The 21068-nt window shown below is 44.4% G+C and overlaps 2 protein-coding genes across 4 annotated transcripts in view; one reads left to right on the top strand and one right to left on the bottom strand.

Moving 5' to 3' along the window:
- nat10 (N-acetyltransferase 10) overlaps positions 1 to 2003 on the top strand; it is a 46059-nt gene extending 44056 nt beyond the window's left edge. The window contains exon 27 of the mRNA XM_029697299.1: positions 68 to 2003. Within this exon, the coding sequence (XP_029553159.1) occupies positions 68 to 203 (136 nt within the window). The 3' untranslated portion in view covers positions 204 to 2003. The remainder of the gene's footprint in view (positions 1 to 67) is intronic.
- The window catches only part of mapda (N6-Methyl-AMP deaminase), a 31537-nt gene continuing 12431 nt past the window's right edge, over positions 1963 to 21068 (bottom strand). Inside the window, exons 3-10 of one of the 3 annotated variants that reach the window (XM_029697301.1) lie at positions 5667 to 5727; positions 5434 to 5521; positions 5274 to 5355; positions 3261 to 3387; positions 3044 to 3124; positions 2815 to 2953; positions 2498 to 2598; positions 1963 to 2370 (exon numbers count right to left, since the gene is read on the bottom strand). In XM_029697301.1, coding sequence (XP_029553161.1) covers positions 2179 to 2370; positions 2498 to 2598; positions 2815 to 2953; positions 3044 to 3124; positions 3261 to 3387; positions 5274 to 5355; positions 5434 to 5521; positions 5667 to 5727 — 871 coding nt within the window. In that variant the 3' untranslated portion in view covers positions 1963 to 2178. The remainder of the gene's footprint in view (positions 2371 to 2497; positions 2599 to 2814; positions 2954 to 3043; positions 3125 to 3260; positions 3388 to 5273; positions 5356 to 5433; positions 5522 to 5666; positions 5728 to 21068) is intronic. The other 2 variants (XM_029697302.1, XM_029697303.1) reach the window with 2 other exon arrangements.

Here is a 21068-nt window from a genome sequence, read left to right as displayed (position 1 = left end):
TGTTATAAAAGCATTTTCTAAATGGCATTTATTATTTTGGCTCATGTAAATGTCTGTTCTCCAACAGTGACAAGAAGAGGAAGTATGAGCAGCCGAGGCCAGACAAAAACGAGGGAGTAGATACACGACACGGCAAACTGAAGAAGAAGGCAAAGAAGGGAGGAGGCAAGGAGAAGAACAAGTTTGAAAAGAGGCCGTTATAGTGTAAATTATAGTTTTTATATTAGCTTTAAAGATTTTTATTAGAAATGTCTTTTTTTTTTTCAGATCCACTTTACTAGTTAGTTTCATTAAAAACATTTCTATTTCGTTTTTATATAATTTAGTTTGTCTTATGGACAGAAAGAAGCCTTTGCATGGAAGGCTGGGAGACGTGTTGTATAGTGTTTTTTGGGATGTCACTTCTTGTCACTGGGGCAGCAATGCACAAGCTGCTGGGTCAGGTCTTAGGTTGGGTTTAAAGGTAGATTCACGAAGTAAACCATGGTAATGGGTCAATTTCCGCAACAACCAGGAGCACTGAAGCGTGAGGCTTCTCCGCTGTATTGTTCCCGTAGTTACCCGTGCGCATGCCACAGATACTCTGTTCGACTGAGAGCAGTCTTGCATCGAACTCGTCTGAATGGGCACGTTCGAGCAGCCGCTTTTTTTTTTTTAAGTGTTTTGCATTCCGGGATAGAAGTTGTCCGACTTGCACCTAATTGTTGATTGCATGAACTTTACAAAAATCATGTGTTGAAAGGTCATGGAGTTTTGACTGCAAGTTTCTGCAGTTTCTCTAACTTCATCCTGCAGCCGCTGCCTGCATTGTGGGACGTTCTATTGTCAACCAATCATTAGGGTGTTTTTTGTTTGACCAGTGATGTGAATGAAACAAACCAATTTGCCAATAGTAGAGCGAGAGATGAAATATATACATTATATTCCCCAAAATGTTTTATTTAAGGCTCTCACTAATTGATTGTACAATGTGTACACACACTCTGTGTGTGATATGGGGGTTCAAAATGTGTTCATCTCGACATTATAAAGAAAGCCTTTTATAAACACTGCAATGTTGATCAAACCTTGCTGTTGGAAAACCAGTGTCTGACTTTAGGCTGTCGCAGGTGCACCTCCCCCGTCTACAGTCGGTTGCTTCTGCCTCACCGCCCAATATCTGCGGTGCTGCTCGTGGCAGCTTCATCACGCTGAATCTACTTTTAAAATTTAACGTCAGTCTCAATATGACCTGCCAGATCCAGACACTTAGAAACCACTTTAGAAAAGAACAAAACATTAGCACCCCATTAGATATTTCCCCCAAAAACAAACTGAACATAATTCATAATGGTTTGTTTGTTTTGGAGTTCAAATAGGTTTCATTATTTCAGTTTACTATAACAACCTTAGAATACAGCAGTAGGACTGTGCTTTGACCAATGGCAGTATCACCTTTCTCTGTGCATAGCCCTGTACCCAAGGGTTAGATGGAATGGGACAGAGTTCCATCCATAGAGTGAAAATTAGAATCATTCTAGACTTTCTTGTGTACCCACCACCTGAGGATAGGAGACAGCATACAGTGGTGACAGTTCCACCCATAGAAATATAATTATTTGATATGGTTCCACCGCCTAGCCCAAATCAATTTATCACCTGCCTTTTCCTGTACCTACTGTAACCGGCTCATTTAATCCAGTACCAACAATATATGGAGTTGCTTACATTCAGATGAGTTGGAGTCTGCAAGGATCAACATACTTAAAGATGATTCATTGAATGATGAGCATACGTTTTACTTTTTGTATAATATGACCCAGATCTGATTCTTTTGACCGTTATGTCACCTTGCCTCAATCTTCAGTGAATGGAAAACGTACCTGCCTTCTGTTCTAGTATTTGTTTGCGGAGAATGAGTTTCACATGGAAAGTAAAGTAGCCTACATGATACCTTAATACTTACTGGAAGACAAGTAAAAGCAGCATGATGTATGTTTTATTGATAAACTACTTTACTAATACAAAATGTCTCCCTTTTGTAAATGACTCATGGTCCTGCATTCTTCAGCTATTCTGAGAAGCACGTGTGGGGGGAAAAAAAGGCTGCTCGAATCACTAATCTACATCTCATAACTACTCAAATGGTCAAGATTGGTGATTCTGATCCCATAGATGTCAAGCAGCGCGTTCTGTCTGTCATAACTGGAACAGCGTTGGCCGTAGCTCGAGCCACTTCTGGTGTAGCTGCTGCTTTAGGTCTGGGGCGAAGGTGCAGTCTATCGCCTTCTGGGACAGAGTCCACATGTCCTCCTGACTGAGGTTGAAGGTAGAGGCTGCCAACTGGTACTCCTGAGACAGGTCCGTGCAGAACACCCCCTTGTCGTCTGTCTGAAAACAAGAGTACTGTCACACTCCCACAAAATAAGTGTGCAACTCTGACTTGCAAGTTAAACAGAAGTGTTGAATTAATAGTTAAAACGTTTATGCATCAGACACATTTCGGGCAAACACTTACACAGATCACACTAGGGTGTCCCATTTGGTACCAGTACAGGAAGTGATGTTGAGAATAGGATGACACTGTCTGACCCTTGACATTAGAGGTTAGGCATAGTTCTGCGAGGAAAGGTTTAGGAAAAATACAGTATATGAAAGCTTGGACAGAGGCAACATTAGCTACCACAAGATCAATACTAAACAGTTTATATATACTTTAGCCTTGATCATTTAAAAAATCTAGCTTTACAGAAGACAGGTTGACAGTGGACAATAAATAACCCTTTTAGAGCAATCGCTAGACTGTCATTCCTGCCCTGAACATGCTATTCTTACCCAGAGGTGTGTTATGCTTCCGCACTGTATCAACCAGGCTTTGTGACCCACCCACTTCAGGGTGTAAGTAAGTCCCATGACCAATCCTGTCAGGTGGAATGTTTAGCAGCAGCTCTGATTCGTCTGCCTGAGATGGAACCTGGAACATTGCATTTGTCAAAACTAATGAAAAACTTATCCATACATCATTTGGAATTGCTTGAATCAGTTAGGTTTTGATGCTACCTACCTCTGACAGGTGTAGAGAGAGTTTTAATCCACAGTTCTTGGCTTTTTGCAAGGCGGGAAGGAGATCTCTGCCATGGCCCACCTTGGAAATAAGAAACATTTTACATTTCAGTAATTTAGCAGAAGCTGCTATCCAGAGTGACTTAGAATCAGTGCATTTATGACATCTTGAGAAACGTGTCAACCATAAGCAAGCAAGGCACTGATCCACTACTGACTGTAGGATCTCCACTGAGGTCCAGCCCCACCACCAGACCATCGGTAGACAGCATGAAGTCCTCTGCCAGTTTAACGGTCTCCATAGCAACCTCGGCCCCATTCCTACGGTCAACAGCTACCAGGAACCTAAATGGGGGAAAATATACTGCTCAAAAAAATAAAGGGAACACTTAAACAACACATGCTAGATCTGAATGAAAGAAATAATCTTATTAAATACTTTTTTTTTACATAGTTGAATGTGCTGACAACAAAATCACACAAAAATAATCAATGGAAATCCAATTTATCAACCCATGGAGGTCTGGATTTGGAGTCACACTCAAAATTAAAGTGGAAAACCACACTACAGGCTGATCCAACTTTGATGTAATGTCCTTAAAATGAGGCTCAGTAGTGTGTGTGGCCTCCATGTGCCTGTATTACTTCCCTACAACGCCTGGGCATGCTCCTGATGAGGTGGCGGATGGTCTCCTGAGGGATCTCCTCCCAGACCTGGACTAAAGCATCCGCCAACTCCTGGACAGTCTGTGGTGCAACGTGGCGTTGGTTGATGGAGCGAGACATGATGTCCCAGATGTGCTCAATTGGATTCAGGTCTGGTGAACGGGCGGGCCAGTCCATAGCATCAATGCCTTCCTCTTGCAGGAACTGCTGACACACTCCAGCCACATGAGGTCTAGCATTGTCTTGCATTAGGAGGAACCCAGGGCCAACCGCACCAGCATATGGTCTCACAAGGGGTCTGAGGATCTCATCTCGGTACCTAATGGCAGTCAGGCTACCTCTGGCGAGCACATGGAGGGCTGTGCGGCCCCCCAAAGAAATGCCACCCCACACCATGACTGACCCACCGCCAAACCGGTCATGCTGGAGGATGTTGCAGGCAGCAGAACGTTCTCCACGGTGTCTCCAGACTGTCACGTCTGTCACGTGCTCAGTGTGAACCTGCTTTCATCTGTGAAGAGCACAGGGCGCCAGTGGCGAATTTGCCAATCTTGGTGTTCTCTGGCAATTGCCAAAAGTCCTGCACAGTGTTGGGCTGTAAGCACAACCCCCACCTGTGGACGTCGGGCCCTTATACCACCCTCATGGAGTCTTTTTCTGACCGTTTGAGCAGACACATGCACATTTGTGGCCTGCTGGAGGTCATTTTGCAGGGCTCTGGCAGTGCTTCTCCTGCTCCTCCTTGCACAAAGGCGGAGGTAGCGGTCCTGCTGCTGGGTTGTTGCCCTCCTACGGCCTCCTCCACGTCTCCTGATGTACTGGCCTGTCTCCTGGTAGCGCCTCCATGCTCTGGACACTACGCTGACAGACACAGCAAACCTTCTTGCCACAGCTCGCATTGATGTGCCATCCTGGATGAGCTGCACTACCTGAGCCACTTGTGTGGGTTGTAGACTCCGTCTCATGCTACCACTAGAGTGAAAGCACCGCCAGCATTCAAAAGTGACCAAAACATCAGCCAGGAAGCATAGGAACTGAGAAGTGGTCTTTGGTCACCACCTGCAGAACCACTCCTTTATTGGGGGTGTCTTGCTAATTGCCTATAATTTCCACCTGTTGTCTATTCCATTTGCACAACAGCATGTGAATTTTATTGTCAATCAGTGTTGCTTCCTAAGTGGACAGTTTGATTTCACAGAAGTGTGATTGACTTGGAGTTACATTGTGTTGTTTAAGTGTTCCCTTTATTTTTTTGAGCAGTGTATATTATGTTACTTAAGGTATCAATGTTTTCATTGTAAGTTACTATAACTTTTTATAGCTATTACCATACCAATTTCTACCAATATTTACATTTGAGTCATTTAGCATTCGCTCTTATCTAGATAATGAATACATTTTCATACTTTTTTTGTACTGGTCCCCTGTGGGAATCAAACCCACAACCCCAGCATTGCAAGCGCTATGCTCTTAACCGCCACACGAGGCTCTGTCCTTGATTGTTTGGAAACAGCACTTCAGCATTCATAAGTAAAGCAAGCATTACAAATGCATTGAAAACATACCTGACTTCAATGTCAACTCCCTCATTTTTACATTGACGGATGGCCTCGATGACTGTTTCCACATACCTTCTTTTTGTCATTCCTAAATTATACAAAACAAATGTAAGCGAAGCCCTGCATATAAGCAATCCAATTCAGTGTGTCTAGCATGTGGCCTTGCCTGTGGTCTTCTCTTTTCGTGGGGTACTTCTCAGTTCTAGATATTTTACTCCATCAGCTGCAAATTCCCTGATGACATCTTTGGCAACCTAGAAACAAGGACAGATTTTTTTTTAAACGTGTTCAATGCTAGATTGGCTCCAGGCTCCATCGAGTCAATAGTGTTAGGTTTATGGGTGAGATTGTTTAAGTTAGTGAAGCTGCAAATAAGTGACCATAGACAATAGAATTTACCATAAGAATGTCCTCCTCTGTATCTACTAACTGATGGATGACTTTGAAGACCTGGAAACACCTGGAGAGACAAGATGACAGGTTGTTGTGAGAGTAAAATTACAGGTCATCATTGTCCATAAAATTACTTTTTATTTGTATTAAAAAGTAAGCTGGTATATACCCAACTTGATACATTTCTGAATGTAAAGGTGTAAATAAATTGTTAAATTCCTGCATAAAATGGGGAATACGCCAACTCTTGGCACATTAGTGTGCTTACATTGTCTAATGCACTCAGTGGTAAGGGTATGGAATTCTGGGTAATCCACAGCAGATCTATGGAAAATTGTTGTGGGCGAGTTAAGAATTGAATGCCCTGGGATAAAAACTGACATTATGTTGTCATAATGTCTTAATTCACATTTGTATCATACTGATAACAACTACTGTTGACTTGGTGTCAAATAAGACATTTTACAGGGCTCCAGACTAACGTTCTCCCCTGGTGGCACTTGTGCCACAAACTTTTTCAGTTGGTGCACCAGCCCATGAAACATGAAAAAAGAGAAACAGGCCGAAAAGATTCTCATCCATCTCAGGCACGGAACAAAAGATGTAGTCTAAATCGGAATCAAAAACAGTGACATTCATACTAGCCCAGATGCCATTAATGGTCTCCTAAGGAAGCATTTCAGCTGCAGTCAATACTCATATATATCCCACTTGAAGATTTCTGCACAATTCTACTCAAAGAACAGGAGGATCCATATGAATACTGGTTGAGACTGAATCGAGCAACAGACACTGCTACAGAAGGCCTGAAGGAGCAGGGTAAGACAAAGGATGATCTCAACACAGACATTACTCACATGTTCATCATGAACTGTCCAAGCAAAGAACTAGCCTTCACATTCAGAGCCAGGACTATTGACAAGTGGTCTGCACAGTACAAGATGTGCTAAACGACTACCACGTTGAGATGAGCTTCAAAGCAAATGCAAAAGTGCATAGAGAAACGAGAGAGAATCCCAGTGAACAGAATCAAGGTTACTTTTACTTCAGTCCGATTCGCAGATAAACAGGAGCCACAGCCACAACAAGAGCTCAGATCACTGTTCTAGAGCAGGAGTTCCCAAACATTTTCACTCAGGCCCCCCTTCCAGCATTGGGGAACATTCTGTGTGCGCGCACGCCACGTCTAGCACTGTTCATGACACAAACTGTTAAGACCCTTCTTATTGGCGAAGAGAACATTTTGCAGGTTTAACGCTTATTTCCTGCAATTCTACACATTTTGTCATGGGGTGCAGAGTAAATTATTGTAGTTTTAAAACCAATTTCCTAGAATTCACCACATTTTACCATGTTTTATGTGAGATGGGATATTTGAGTGGGCTAAAAAACCTTGCTAAAAACAGCTGACATGGGCTAGTTGATCTGGACATTTCTGCCAAGTTATAAATAGCTCTCTAAGGTATGCAATGACTGACATGACGAGGTAAACTGATGATTCACTACCCCTCGCACACCTCACCGTTACTCTAGAGAGTAATTGATATGCTAGAGAATGTCTTGCTGCTTGGCCCAGCTCAGTCTAACTCGGAAAAGGACTGCTAGTAAACTACACAAGATGAACGCCTGAATGCCACACCATGCTCTGTGTGCCATAATGCTACTCTGCCGTGAGAACAGGCGGTGTTTCAGGTGTCATTCAGCTGACCATTCAAGGCGCAACTGCCCGGGAGATGAAGAGAACCACGACTCCGTTGGAGCAGGGAAATTAACTGGTCTGCGCTCAGGAGAGGACAGTGCAAATCATAAGAGTGAGACTCCCATCACCACCATTGATGATATGGAAGATCGTGAGTCACTATACCAGCTTGACAACAACAGTATCCCAGACCACAAAACTGTCATTTTTCAAGGGGCAGAGGGAATTCAGAGGACTGACAGTTTATTCTACACACCTGTCTCTGTCGAAAATGGCCCTACGCTAAAGTGGATCAATGGCATGCACTCTGAGTGAGGCAACCGAAGCAAGCCTGTTACAATCGTCATTCCATGAAAAGATATTTGACTGATGATGTCATTGATGGCTGTGGTGGTCATCAAGTTACCCCTAAAGCAATGTATGACCTTGACGTATCATTCCTGCACTTGTTGTGCCAGGTCAAGCTGATGAGATGATACTAGGGAGCAACGGCAAAAATAAACAGTTACTGGAGACTCATGTCCTTGCCTGACAATAATTAAAGTGAAGAACACTGTCAGTTTGTCACTTCTTTCCAATTCAGAGAGGTTGAGATGTGAGTCTGTGTCAGACAGAGTAGGTACAGTCAAGCTCAAGCAAAGGGTTACATTACAGCCACAGAGTGAACATCTTGTTTAGGGCAATTTACCTGCCTCTGCAGTTATATCATTAAGCAGCACAGTGATCGTTGAACCCACTCAATCCAAGTCCAGACCAAAACACATACTGGTAGGAAGGGTTATCACTCCATTATGGGTAGATGGTTCTATCCAATTGAAAATAGTCAATCTTACAAACGAGACAATCGTTCTGAGGAGAAATGCAAAAATCGCTGATATGTCTCCTTGCATTACAGTAGAGGACTTACCAGAGTCTGACAGTATCCAGTCTAATGTGCACTGCGCACAGAGCTACGACACCCCATTAAGAACAAAGGAAGAGATGCACACCTAGCTGCACTCAGCGGAAATGTTTTCTACTCGACAATCGATCTCACGACAATCGATCTCATTAAGGTTCCTTTACACAAATAAGACAAAAGGTACACAGGGTTTTCATCACCCTTTGGACTCAGTAGGTTACCGCAGGACCTTTTGAACAGTCCAGCGAGGTTCATGCACATGATGATGTCCATATTCGGTGATGAGAACTTCACAAGGCTACTGTGCTACCTTGATGACCCAATGGTCTTTGCCCCTACTGAGCAGCTAGCTCTTGAATGCCTCCAGATGGTGTTCTCTGTCAACACACAACCTGAAGCTGACTCTCAAAGAGTACCACTTTTTTTTAGAAGATCTGTCAATTTTCATGGCCACCTCTGTGAATTTGGTGTACAAACAGATCTCAAAGCACACTGTTTTACAATCAAGATATCTGATATGGCTTTGAAATACGAAGAGTGTGAAATTCGGTATCGGCCATCGTGAGTGCACCAGGCCTCATTGCAAAGTTTTTTAGGACATTACATTTACTGTTAGATTAATACATGGCTGCTAGCAGTAGATGTTATATTTAGAATTAGTGATCCAGCTCATGTGTTTTGAGTTTTTCACTTACACAGGTGGTGAATTAGGCCTACAGTGAGGGGAAAAAGTATTTGATCCCCTGTTGATTTTGTACGTTTGCCCACTGACAAAGAAATGATCAGTCTATAATTTTAATGGTAGGTTTATTTGAACAGTGAGAGACAGAATAACAACAACAGAAATCCAGGAAAACACATGTAAAAAATGTTATAAAATGATTTGCATTTTAATGAGGGAAATAAGTATTTGACCCCTCTGCAAAACATGACTTAGTACTTGGTGGCAAAACCCTTGTTGTTGGTAATCAGAGGTCAGACGTTTCTTGTAGTTGGCCACCAGGTTTGCACACATCTCAGGAGGGATTTTGTCCCACTCCTCTTTGCAGATCTTCTCCAAGTCATTAAGGTTTCGAGGCTGACGTTTGGCAACTCGAACCTTCAGCTCCCTCCACAGATTTTCTATGGGATTAAGGTCTGGAGACTGGCTAGGCCACTCCAGGACCTTAATGTGCTCCTTCTTGAGCCACTCCTTTGTTGCATTGGCCGTGTGTTTTGGGTCATTGTCATGCTGGAATACCGATCCACGACCCATTTTCAATGCCCTGGCTGAGGGAAGGAGGTTCACACCCAAGATTTGACGGTACATGGCCCCGTCCATCGTCCCTTTGATATGGTGAAGTTGTCCTGTCCCCTTAGCAGAAAAACACCCCCAAAGCATAATGTTTCCACCTCCATGTTTGACGGTGGGGATGGTGTTCTTGGGGTCATAGGCAGCATTCCTCCTCCTCCAAACACGGCGAGTTGAGTTGATGCCAAAGAGCTCCATTTTGGTCTCATCTGACCACAACACTTTCACCCAGTTGTCCTCTGAATCATTCAGATGTTCATTGGCAAACTTCAGACGGGCATGTATATGTGCTTTCTTGAGCAGGGGGACCTTGCGGGCGCTGCAGGATTTCAGTCCTTCACGGCGTAGTGTGTTACCAATTGTTTTCTTGGTGACTATGGTCCCAGCTGCCTTGAGATCATTGACAAGATCTTCCCGTGTAGTTCTGGGCTGATTCCTCACTGTTTTCATGATCATTGCAACTCCACGAGGTGAGATCTTGCATGCAGCCCCAGGCCGATTGAGATTGACAGTTATTTTGTGTTTCTTCCATTTGCGAATAATCGCACCAACTGTTGTCACCTTCTCACCAAGCTGCTTGGCGATGGTCTTGTAGCCTTATGTAGGTCTTCCAGCCTTGTGTAGGTCTACAATCTTGTCCCTTACATCCTTGATCTTTGGTCTTGGCCATGGTGGAGAGTTTGGAATCTGATTGATTGATTGCTTCTGTGGACAGGTGTCTTTCATACAGGTAACAAACTGAGATTAGGAGCACTCCCTTTTAGAGTGTGCTCCTAATCTCAGCTTGTTACCTGTAGAAAAGACACCTGGGAGCCAGAAATCTTTCTGATCGAGAGGGGGTCAAATACTTACCGTAATTTCCGGACTATTGAGCGCACCCACTGAATTTTTAAAAAAAGTATTATTTTGAACATAAATAAGCCGCACATGTCTATAAGCCGCAGGTGCCTACCGGTACATTGAAACAAATGAACTTTACACAGGCTTTAACGAAACACGGCTTGTAACAAAAATAAATAGGCTTTAACGAAACACGGCTTGTAACAAAAAATCTAATATTAGCAGTAAGCTTTAGTTGTCTTTTTGCACTGAGTCAATTCCTCACGCTACTGTTTCCAACGTCTTATCATCGACTCATTAAGACCAAGCTCCCGTGCAGCAGCTCTATTTCCTTTTCCAACAGCCAGATCAATCGCCTTCAACTTGAAAGCTGCATCATATGCATTTCTCCGTGTCTTTGCCATGATGAGGGTGACAAAATGACTACCGTAATCAGAATGATGGGAAGTTTGAGAGCGCTCGATTTAATCTAAACAGTAAACAAAAAAAGTTGTTTGACCTTAACCCGTTAGGCAATTTCATTGGTCTAATAAAAGCTTCATGCCGCCAAAAAACTGAGCACGTCACAGAATGTTTTTTTTGTTGGAAAAAAAAATTGAAAGCGGGAAAAATCCATATATTAGCCGCGTCATTGTTTAAGCCGCGAGGTTCAAAGCGTGGGAAAAAAGTTGCGGCTTATAGTCCGGAAATTACGGTATTTCCCTCATTAAAATGCAAATCAATTTATAACATTTTTGACATGCGTTTTTCTGGATTTTTGGGTTGTTATTCTGTCTCTCACTGTTCAAATAAACCTACCATTAAAATTATAGACTGATCATTTCTTTGTCAGTGGGCAAACGTACAAAATCAGCAGGGGATCAAATACTTTTTTCCCCTCACTGTAGATGAAACAACTTATTTATTGAATACGATCTCAGTAGTCTATTAGACCTCTTAATAAAGCATTGTGAATGACCTTGTAATGACTTGATAAGATGATGACTCAAATGTATTCTATAGTGTGAAGCTGCGGAAATTTATTTTTGGGTGCCACCAAATCATGGGCTGCTGCCACCAACTGAAAAAGTGAGTGGCACCAGTGCCACCAGGGGAAAATCTAAGTCTGGAGCCCTGCTATGATGGAATAACACTTTCAAAAGAAGATCCAAGTTTAGCCACTGGCTAAAGCGACGACACTTCACAGCCTGAGCTAACAATAACCAGCTAACATACAATACCAGTCAAAAGTTTGGACACACCTACTCATTCAAGGGTTTTTCTTTATTTTTACTATTTTCTACATTGTAGAATAATAGTGAAGACATCAAAACTATGAAATAACACATATGGAATCATGTAGTAACCAAACAAAGTGTTAGTTTATAAGTAGCCACCCTTTGCCTTGATGACAGCTTTGCACACTCTCTCAACCAGCTTCATGAGGAATTATTTTCCAACAGTCTTGAACGAGTTCCCACATATGCTGAGCACTTGTTCGCTGCTTTTCCTTCACTCTGAGGTACAACTCATCCCAAACCATCTCAATTGGGTTGAGGTCGGGTGATTGTGGAGGCCAGGTCATCTGATGCAGCACTCCATCACTCTTCTTCTTGGTCAAATAGCCCTTACACAGCCTGGAGGTGTGTTTTGGGTCATTTTCCTGTTGAAAAACAAATGATAGTCCCACTAAACGCAAACCTGATGGGATGGTGTATCACTGCAGAATGCTGTGGTAGTCATAATGGCTGTGCCTTGAATTCTAAGAACATCACAGACAGTGTCACCAGCAAAGCACCTCCACACAATCACACCTCCTCCTCCATGCTTCACCGTGGGAACCACACATGCGGAGATCATCCGTTCACCTATTCTGCATCTCACAAAGACACAGCGGTTGGAACCAAAAATCACACAGGTTTAATGTCCATTGCTCATGTTTCTTGGCCCAAGCAAGTCTCTTTTTCTTATTGGTGTACTTTAGTAGTGGTTTCTTTGCAGCAATTCAACCATGAAGTCCTGATTCATGCAGTCTCCTCTGAACAGTTGATATTGAGTCTGTTACTTGAACTCTGTGAAGCATTCATTTGGTCTGCAATTTCTGAGGCTGGTAACTATAATGAACTTATCCTCTGGGTTAACTCTGGGTCTTCCTTTCCTGTGGCGGTCCTCATGAGAGCCAGTTTTATCATAGCGCTTGATGGTTTATGCGGCTGCACTAAATTTTCCAGATTGACTGACCTTCATGTCTTAAAGTAATGATCGTCTGTCATTTCTCTTTGAGCTGTTCTTGCCATAATATGGATTTGGTCTTGTACCAAATAGGGCTATATTCTGTATACTACGCCTACCTTGTCACAACACAACTGATTGGCTCAAACGCATTAAGAAGGAAATAAATTCACAAATTAACTTTAAACAAGGCACACCTGTTAATTGAAATGCATTCCAGGTGACAACCTCATGAAGCTGGTTGAGAGTACGCCAAGAGTGCATAGTTGTCATCAAGGCAAAGGGTGGCTACTTGAAGAATCTCAAATATAAAATATATTTTGATTTAACACTTTTTTGGTTACTTCATGATTCCATATGTGTTATTTCATAGTTTTGATGTCTTCACTATTATTTTACAATGTAGAAAATAGTAAAAATAAAGAAAAACCCTTGAGACCAAAGCTATGAAGGAACACATAAAGGAGTCTCTGGCCACTGGCCCCATCCATCCGTCTGCATCTCCTGCTGGCGCAGGGTTTTTCTTTGTGGAGAAGAAGGACAAGACCCTGCATCTCTGCATTGACTACATGAGACTTAACGACATTACGGTTAAAAATCGTTACCCCCTACCTCTCCTATCCTCGGCGTTTGAAACTCTCCAGGGGGCTACCATGTTTTCCAAGTTAGACCTTCGGAATGTCTACCACCTGGTTTGGATACGTGGGGGATGAGTGGAAGACAGCTTTCAACACAGCCAGTGGACTTTGAGTACCAGGTCATGCCATTTGGACTTGCCAATGCCCCACCCCCCCCCTCCTGTTTTCCAGGCTTTGGTCAACGATGTGCTCCGGGACATGCTAAACTAAACCGTTTTGTGTTCATTTACCTTGACGACATCGTGTTTTTTCCCCGATCTGCCCAAGAATATGTACTTCATGTCAGACAGGTCCTTCAGCGCCTCCTGGAGAACCAATAGTTTGCGAAAGCCGAGAAGTGTGAGTTCCACCGCTCTACTATCACCTTTCTGGGATGTGTCATTGCTGAGGGAAATGTTCAGATGGCTCCTGGAAAGGAGAAAGCAGTGGTGGATTGACCTCAACCAACGTCCAGGGTGCAGTTGCAACGGTTGCTTGGTTTTGTTAACTTCTACCGCTGTTTCATTCGGGATTACAGCAACTTGGCGGCCCCCCTCTCGGCACTCACCTCTCCCAAGGTACCGTTCAAATGGTCTCCAGCTGTCGACAAAGCCTTTGTTGACCTAAAGCATCGGTTCACATCGGTTCCTCATCCATCCGGACCCCTCGTGTCAATTTGTGGTGGAAGTTGATGCTATGGATGTTGGAGTGGGGGCCATCCTGTCCCAGCGATCTGCCCAGGACCAAAAGCTTCATCCCTATGCCTTCCTGTCTCATAGTCTCAATCCTGCAGAGAGGAACTACGATGTAGGCAACCCAGAACTCCTGGTGGTTAAGATGGCGTTGGAAGAGTGGAGGCACTGGCTGGAAGGAGCAGAACAGCCATTCTTGGTCTGGACCGAACATAAAAACTTGGAATATCTCCGTACAGCCAAGCGCCTCAAATCCAGGCAGGCCCGGTGGGCCCTCTTGTTTACCAGATTCAACTTTACCATTTCCTACCGCCTATACAGTTCCTCTGCCACACCCTCGACCTCCAAAACATTCTTCCTACCTCATGCCTTGCTGCCACTGTGGATTGGGGTATTGAGAACCTGGTTTGCGAGGCGCAACGCTCCCAGCCTGGACCTGAAGGGGGTCCAGCTAACCGGCAGTTTGTCCCTAACCCAGTCCGGTCCCAGGTCCTGGAATGGGCTCATTCCTCCAGGCTGACCTGTCATCCAGGGTCCCATCGTACACTAGCCTTCCTCCGACAACGTTTATGGTGGCCTACAATGGTTCCTGACGTCTCTGCCTTCGTCGCCGCATGCACTGTGTGTGCTCAGAACAAGACTACATGGCCTCCTTCAGCCACTACCAGTCCCTCATCGTCCCTGGTCTCATATCTCTGGGCTCCCTCCGTCTGATAGCAACACTGTCATTCTGACGGTAATCGATCGGTTCTCCAAGGCCGCCCATTTCATCCCTCTCCCCAAACTACCTTCTGCCAAGGAGACGGCCCAGCTTATGGTGCAGCATGTCTTCCGGATCCATGGACTCCCGGTAGACATGGTCTCCGATCGGGATCCTCAGTTCTGGTCTCAGTTCTGGAAGGCATTCTGCACCCTTATTGGGTCGTCGGCTAGCCTGTCATCCGGATTCCATCCCCAAACCAATGGTCAGTCGGAGCGAGCCAACCAAGACCTGGAAACCACCTTGAGATGCCTGGTCTCAACCAACCCCACTACCTGGAGCTGTCAACAGGTCTGGGTGGAGTATGCCCGGCACACCCTTCCCTGTTCTGCCACGGGACTCTCCCCTTTCGAGTGCTCCATGGGGTATCAGCCTCCAGTCTTCCTGGAACAAGAGCAGGAGGTCAGCGTACCCTCGGCCCAGATGTTTGTCTGCCGCTGTCGACGTACCTGGAGAATAGCCAGGGCGGCTATTCTCAAGACCTACTCCAGGTATCGTCGACAAGCAGACCGTCGCCGGACCCCAGCTCCCCGTTACCGCATTGGGCAGAGGGTATGGCTTTCCACTCGGGACCTGCCCCTGCGGGTAGAGTCCCTCCCCCCCAGGTAATTGATGGCCAGCCAGCGTATACGGTGAGATGCCTCCTGAGGGTTCGACCATGGGGCAGGGGTTTCCAGTACCTGGTTGACTGGGAGGGTTATGGCCTGGAGGAGAGGTGCTGGGTTCCTGCTAAAGACATCTTGGACCCAGCCCTCATCGCCCATTTCCACCGACACCCCGATCAGCCAGGTATGCGCCCAGGTAGAACGCCAGGCGTCCTGGGGGGTCACGCCCTGATCTGTTTCACCTGTCCCTGTGATTGTCTCCACCCCCCCAGGTGTTGCTTATTTTTCCCAGTGTATTTATCCCTGTGTTTCCTGTCTCTCTGTGCCAGTTTGTTCTTTTGCCTGTCCACGACCATTCTCTTGCCTACTCCTTTTGGATTAATAAACATTGTAAGACTCCAACCATCTGCCTCCTGTGTCTGCATCTGGGTCGCGCCTGGTGTCATGAAAGACTCTATGCATGTGAACAACGTTGGATGTCCAAGCTTTGACATGAAGTATGTTCCTAATACAAAGAATGTAGTATCCGACCCATTGAGCAGAGAGCATTTCGTCCACTCATGTATCAGCCATCTCCTTGTGGCAGAGCCTTCTGTCTCTCCTAGATCAAGTCAACGGAGTAGTAAATAGAACTGAACAAGACACTTTCAGAGTCAGCAACAACTGCCAAGCCGTGTTGAGCCCACCAGATGAAGACTCAATTCAAAAGGACCGTTGAGGGCACCTCACCTTCATCACATGGTTTCCTCACCTGTCAAGAACTCTCTGCTGTATTGGATGCACACTGCACTGATGGCCTGAGTCAAGCACTGGGAACACGGGCATCCATCCCTCAGCTACAGCAGGAAGACCACACCACTGCTCTACCTCAGAGTAAGCTTTTAAGCCTGCAAGAGCAAGACAGAACTGTGAGTAGAGCCATATACTACGTTAAGAAACATCAAAGACCTACCAGACATGAGCGTGTAGCTGAGCCCCGCAGAGTGATTAAACTACTGAAGCACTTGAACAAGCTCAGCATTCGTGATGGCATACTGCACAAGGAGAACAGAGACCATAAAATTGACAAAAAGCTCTTCCAAGATCTAATTCGCTGAAGCACCAAGTTCTCAATGGCCTCCATGATACAGTTGGTCACCAAGGGCACTCTCAAACACTATATCCCTAGCAAGACAACAATTATTTTGGACTGGGCTGGAGTGTGACATTGTGAATCATGTGAAGAACTGCCATCGATGCATTGTTGGAAAGACTCCTGAGCCCCATGCTCGTGCGCCACTTGAAAACATCCACACTTCAGAACCAGTGGAATTAGTTTGCATTGACTTTAGGACCACAAAACAGTGACAACAAGTCTATAGACACTTTAGTTGTAACCAACCACTTCTCAAATGGCCCATGCATTCCCATGCAAGAACCAGACTGCAAAGCAAGTTGCTCGTCGCCTGTGGAAGGACTTCTTCTACATATCTGGATTTCCAAAGCATATCCACTCCAACAAAGGGACCGATGTTCAAAGCAGACTGATAAAAGAACAGTTGGAGATGGCTGACAGAGAAATAACACACTACACCCCATCATCCTATAAGAAACGGGGTTACGGAGTGTTTAAAGAGAACCCTCTGTGGTATGGTCAGAGCTCTGCCTTGAAGTCCAAAGCCAAGTGGCCGCAAATGCTACAGATGCTGAACAACTGCACAGAGCATGAGACGACTGGTTTCATGCTGTTTTATCTCATGTTTGGGAGAATCCTAGAACTTACCGTCAACGTCATGTTTCAGCATGTCCTCGCAGACAAACAGTGGAGTTTGTGTCCCACTTGAAGAGAGACCTGAATGAAGCAGCCCAGATCGCTCAAAAGCACAACCTCTGTGAACAGACACGTCATGCCAAGCTCTACAACCACAAGGTAAAATGATCACCGTTGACAGTAGTAGAGAGAGTGATACTAGCCAACAGAGGTGAAAGGAAGATTGCAGACAAATGGGACTCAACCCTATATGAAGTGATATCAGTGAAACCAGACATCAATGTGTACAGAATCAAGGATCTACAGACAGCCAAAGAGAATGTTGTTCACAGGAATCTCATCCTCTCTGTAAGCTTCTTTCCACTGGATGGAGAATTCAACTAAAACTCTGAGGACAATGAAGCCAGAGGAAGACTCCACCTGCCTGGACTCTTCCTCTGATTGCTAGCCTCCTTGTTCCCTAAGCCACCTCTGGATTATTGCCTTTGATTTCCCTCACCATACCTCCCTCTGGAATACCTATCGGATTTGACTCACCTGTGGCCCGGTGTAGCTCCCGCCTCCCCCTTGCTTATTCGCCAGATACAGTGAGGGAAAAAAGTATTTGATCCCCTGCTGATTTTGTACGTTTGCCCACTGACAAAGAAATGATCAGTCTATAATTTTAATGGTAGGTTTATTTGAACAGTGAGAGACAGAATAACAACAAAAAAATCCAGAAAAACGCATGTCAAAATTTTTATCAATTGATTTGCATTTGCTGTGCTGGTTATGGCTACCTGTATCACCCCCTCTCCACCAGTAGTGGTGGAGGCCTCTGCTGATTGTGGCTACCTGTATCACCCCCTCTCCACCGGTAGTGGTGGAGGCCTCTGCTGGTTATGGCTACCTGTATCACCCCCTCCACCTACAAATCATCTTGCTCTATGGCCACCATACTTGTGTACTGTCCCCCTAAAGCTAATGAATCACAGGGTGTCCCCCAGGGCTCTGTTTTTTACTCATCATCATCTACATCCTCCCCCTTGGTCAGATCCTCTGTCACTTTGACCAATGCTATGCTGATGACACCCAGATATACCTCAGCACCAAATCCCTCCTCAATCCACCTCTGACCCACACTGAATCCTGCCTCTCTGCAATAAAAACATGGATGCAACAAAACTTCCTCAAGCTCAACAGTGATACAACGGAACTCACTCTCACCAAATTCACTCTCACCAAAGCTGGCAACCACACCCTCACCATTGGCAACACCACTGTTTCTCTCTCCATGCACGCATCCTTGGCATCATCCTGGACTTCACCCTCTGCTTTCACCACCACATCAGACACTGTCAAACCCTCATTCTTCATTGCCAAAGTCAGGTCCTCCCTTTCCAGTCCTGCCGCTGAAATCCTCGTACATGCATTCATCTCCTCCCGTCTTGAGTACTGCAACTCATTAAGCCATAGCCGTGGGAAGTGGGGGAGCTGAAAATGCATAATAATAAAAAAAAGAATAGTCCTGTATTATTGGACCGATATAGCAGTCTGTAGAGCGGGCACATTCCTCCCCCCCATTGGCGATCGCAGCACCCCCGACCCCCGAACTACTTCCTGTGGCTATGCCTTCTCCAGGGTTTCTCCTAGGTTCTGGATCTCCCTCCCTCCAGCCATCTGTGACTCTGAGTTCATCACTATCTTTCAGTCCCTCCTAAAACCCTACCTCTTTGACAAGGCCTATCCTTAACCCCCCCTCCCCATTCACTGATACATCACACTCTTCCCCTTCTTTGAGCCCACTCCTCTCTTTATTCATGTTTTTGTTTAGTCTGATGTTTTTGTTAGATTTTTTTTTTTATTGTAAAGCGACTTTGGGTACTTCAAAAGCGCTATGCAAGTCCCATTTATTATCATCATCATCGGAAGTATACCTGATGACGATGAGGACTGTGATACACAGATAGTGAACTTGCTCATGCAAACCGCTGAAAATGATGAACAAGAGTTACCTGATGAATTACCTGATGCAGTTGAGAATACTCATCCAGATGATGAACTGGCCAGCGACCTCAGTGATGTAGTGATTTACCAAGATAGTGACGTCACCCACTCTTCTGTGGACAGTGTAAATTACTTTTCCATCTCTGAGCCTCCCCAAGATAATGACCACTCAAAAGTAAACAATGACAAACCAGAGCCTGCAGTTTGCACTAAGCCACAAAGCATTAAATCTGCTTCAGCCAAAACAAGATTTGGAAGAAACATTAGAGCTCCAAAAAGGCTTATCTGTGAAATGAATGACCAAGTCATAGATGATTCCGCATCATCAGTTAGCACTTTGTTTTCCTTTGTCTGAAATGTATTTTCAGTGTTGAGAAGTTCAAGAGAATAAGCAGAAGCCAAGATAATGCGAGACAAGTGTTTTCCAAGTACTTAATACCCGTGCGTCAATCTAAGTAACATAAGAAAATCCCCATCAAAATCCGTAGATTTAAGCTAGAGATTTCTGTTTTTCATACCCATCTGTCTCAATCGAGCACATCCACCTATGTCGTCGGCCTTCCGCCTCTGCGGTGGAAGGTGGCCGAGCTACAGCTGCGTTTGTCAGACCATGAGACATCCAGAAAAATAAGTATTCTCACGAAAACGTCTGCAGCATCCAAACGGGACCACAAGTGTCACAGACTCATCTGAAGGTAACCCATATAAATTAATGGAAGTATGAAGGTAGTTTTGTGCCAACAAAAATAAAGGATTAAATGTGTAAAAAAATATATACAGTGCATTTGGAAAGTATTGAGACCCCTTCCCCTTTTACATTATAGCCTTTTCCTCATCAAAAAAACAGAAATAACTTATTTACTATGAGACTTGAAATTGAGCTCAGGTGACTCCTGTTTCCATTGATCATCCTTGAGATGTTTTACAACTTGGAGTCCACCTGTGGTAAATTCAAATGATTGGACATGATTTGGAAAGGCACACACCTGTCTGTGACCGACTCGATTCGGTCTTATGTAGCAAAATTTGAAATTGGGATTTTTACATTGGATAAAAGTAGACTCAGAGCTAGAAAATTCTACATAATACACTATGGGAAAGTAATTCTACTTTGAAAGTTGATCAACTTCACTTGATAAACCTCACTTTTGAGAAAATGGCCCTTGAATGTTTTGGTACCTACTAGAGTGTTCTTTGTCTACACCCATTCAACAGTGTTCACACCCTTTTAAGCTTTAGCCCCACCCATCTCTTTAAGGATTCACATGCTGGTTAGGCTATTTTTATGTTATCCAGAGCGTTGGTGACTGCAATTGTGCTGCTGGCAACAATTGAATTACAATTTTTTTGCCAACGTTTACTGACACCGGCCATATTCAACGGGTGTTGAGCGTTCGTAAAGTTGTCAGTTATTCTGCACTCTGGCACAATCAGATTACAGTGCTCTGAAATCGGAGTAGATAGCTTTAGTGAATTTACCAACTACGTCTAATTGACAGTTGTCGCAGTGACATCATAAACACTCTATTGAAATAGTTACTTGCATAGTGGATTCTTTTGTTTAGACATGTAGCTAGCTAGCTAAACAATGAACCATAATCCCAACTGATAACGTTACTACCCTACATGAATCTGCAGGTAGCTAACCAACCAGGTTCAATGTTAGCTAGCTAACATTAGGCTATAACTAGCAATGCAAATGGCTCAGATACAAATAATATTACTACACAGATCATACTCGTAATGTTAGCTAGCTAGCCAGCCAGTTAACGTTAGCTAATAGTACACTTCATCTTGAAATTAAAATGACTTTCTGACAAAATTAGAAACGTGTAATATCTGAAAACGTAGCTAGCTAGACTCTTACTCGTATATTTGGATGGACGCTTCTCCCTCTCTGTCACGGATGCCATGGTTGACCTTAGTTTGAAGATGTAATCTGGAGACAGGTGTTTTATACAACAGCCTTCTGTGTGTTCTCTTTTCGACTCAGTCTGCAAATTTGCAATCAAACGTCAGAATTTCCTCCATCTCCTTAGCTATCATATTCTAATTC

The sequence above is a fragment of the Salmo trutta genome, chromosome 17 (genome assembly GCF_901001165.1).
Source record: "Salmo trutta chromosome 17, fSalTru1.1, whole genome shotgun sequence".
NCBI classification, from domain to species: Eukaryota; Metazoa; Chordata; class Actinopteri; order Salmoniformes; family Salmonidae; genus Salmo; species Salmo trutta.
This window is presented reverse-complemented; position numbering and strand designations above follow the sequence as displayed.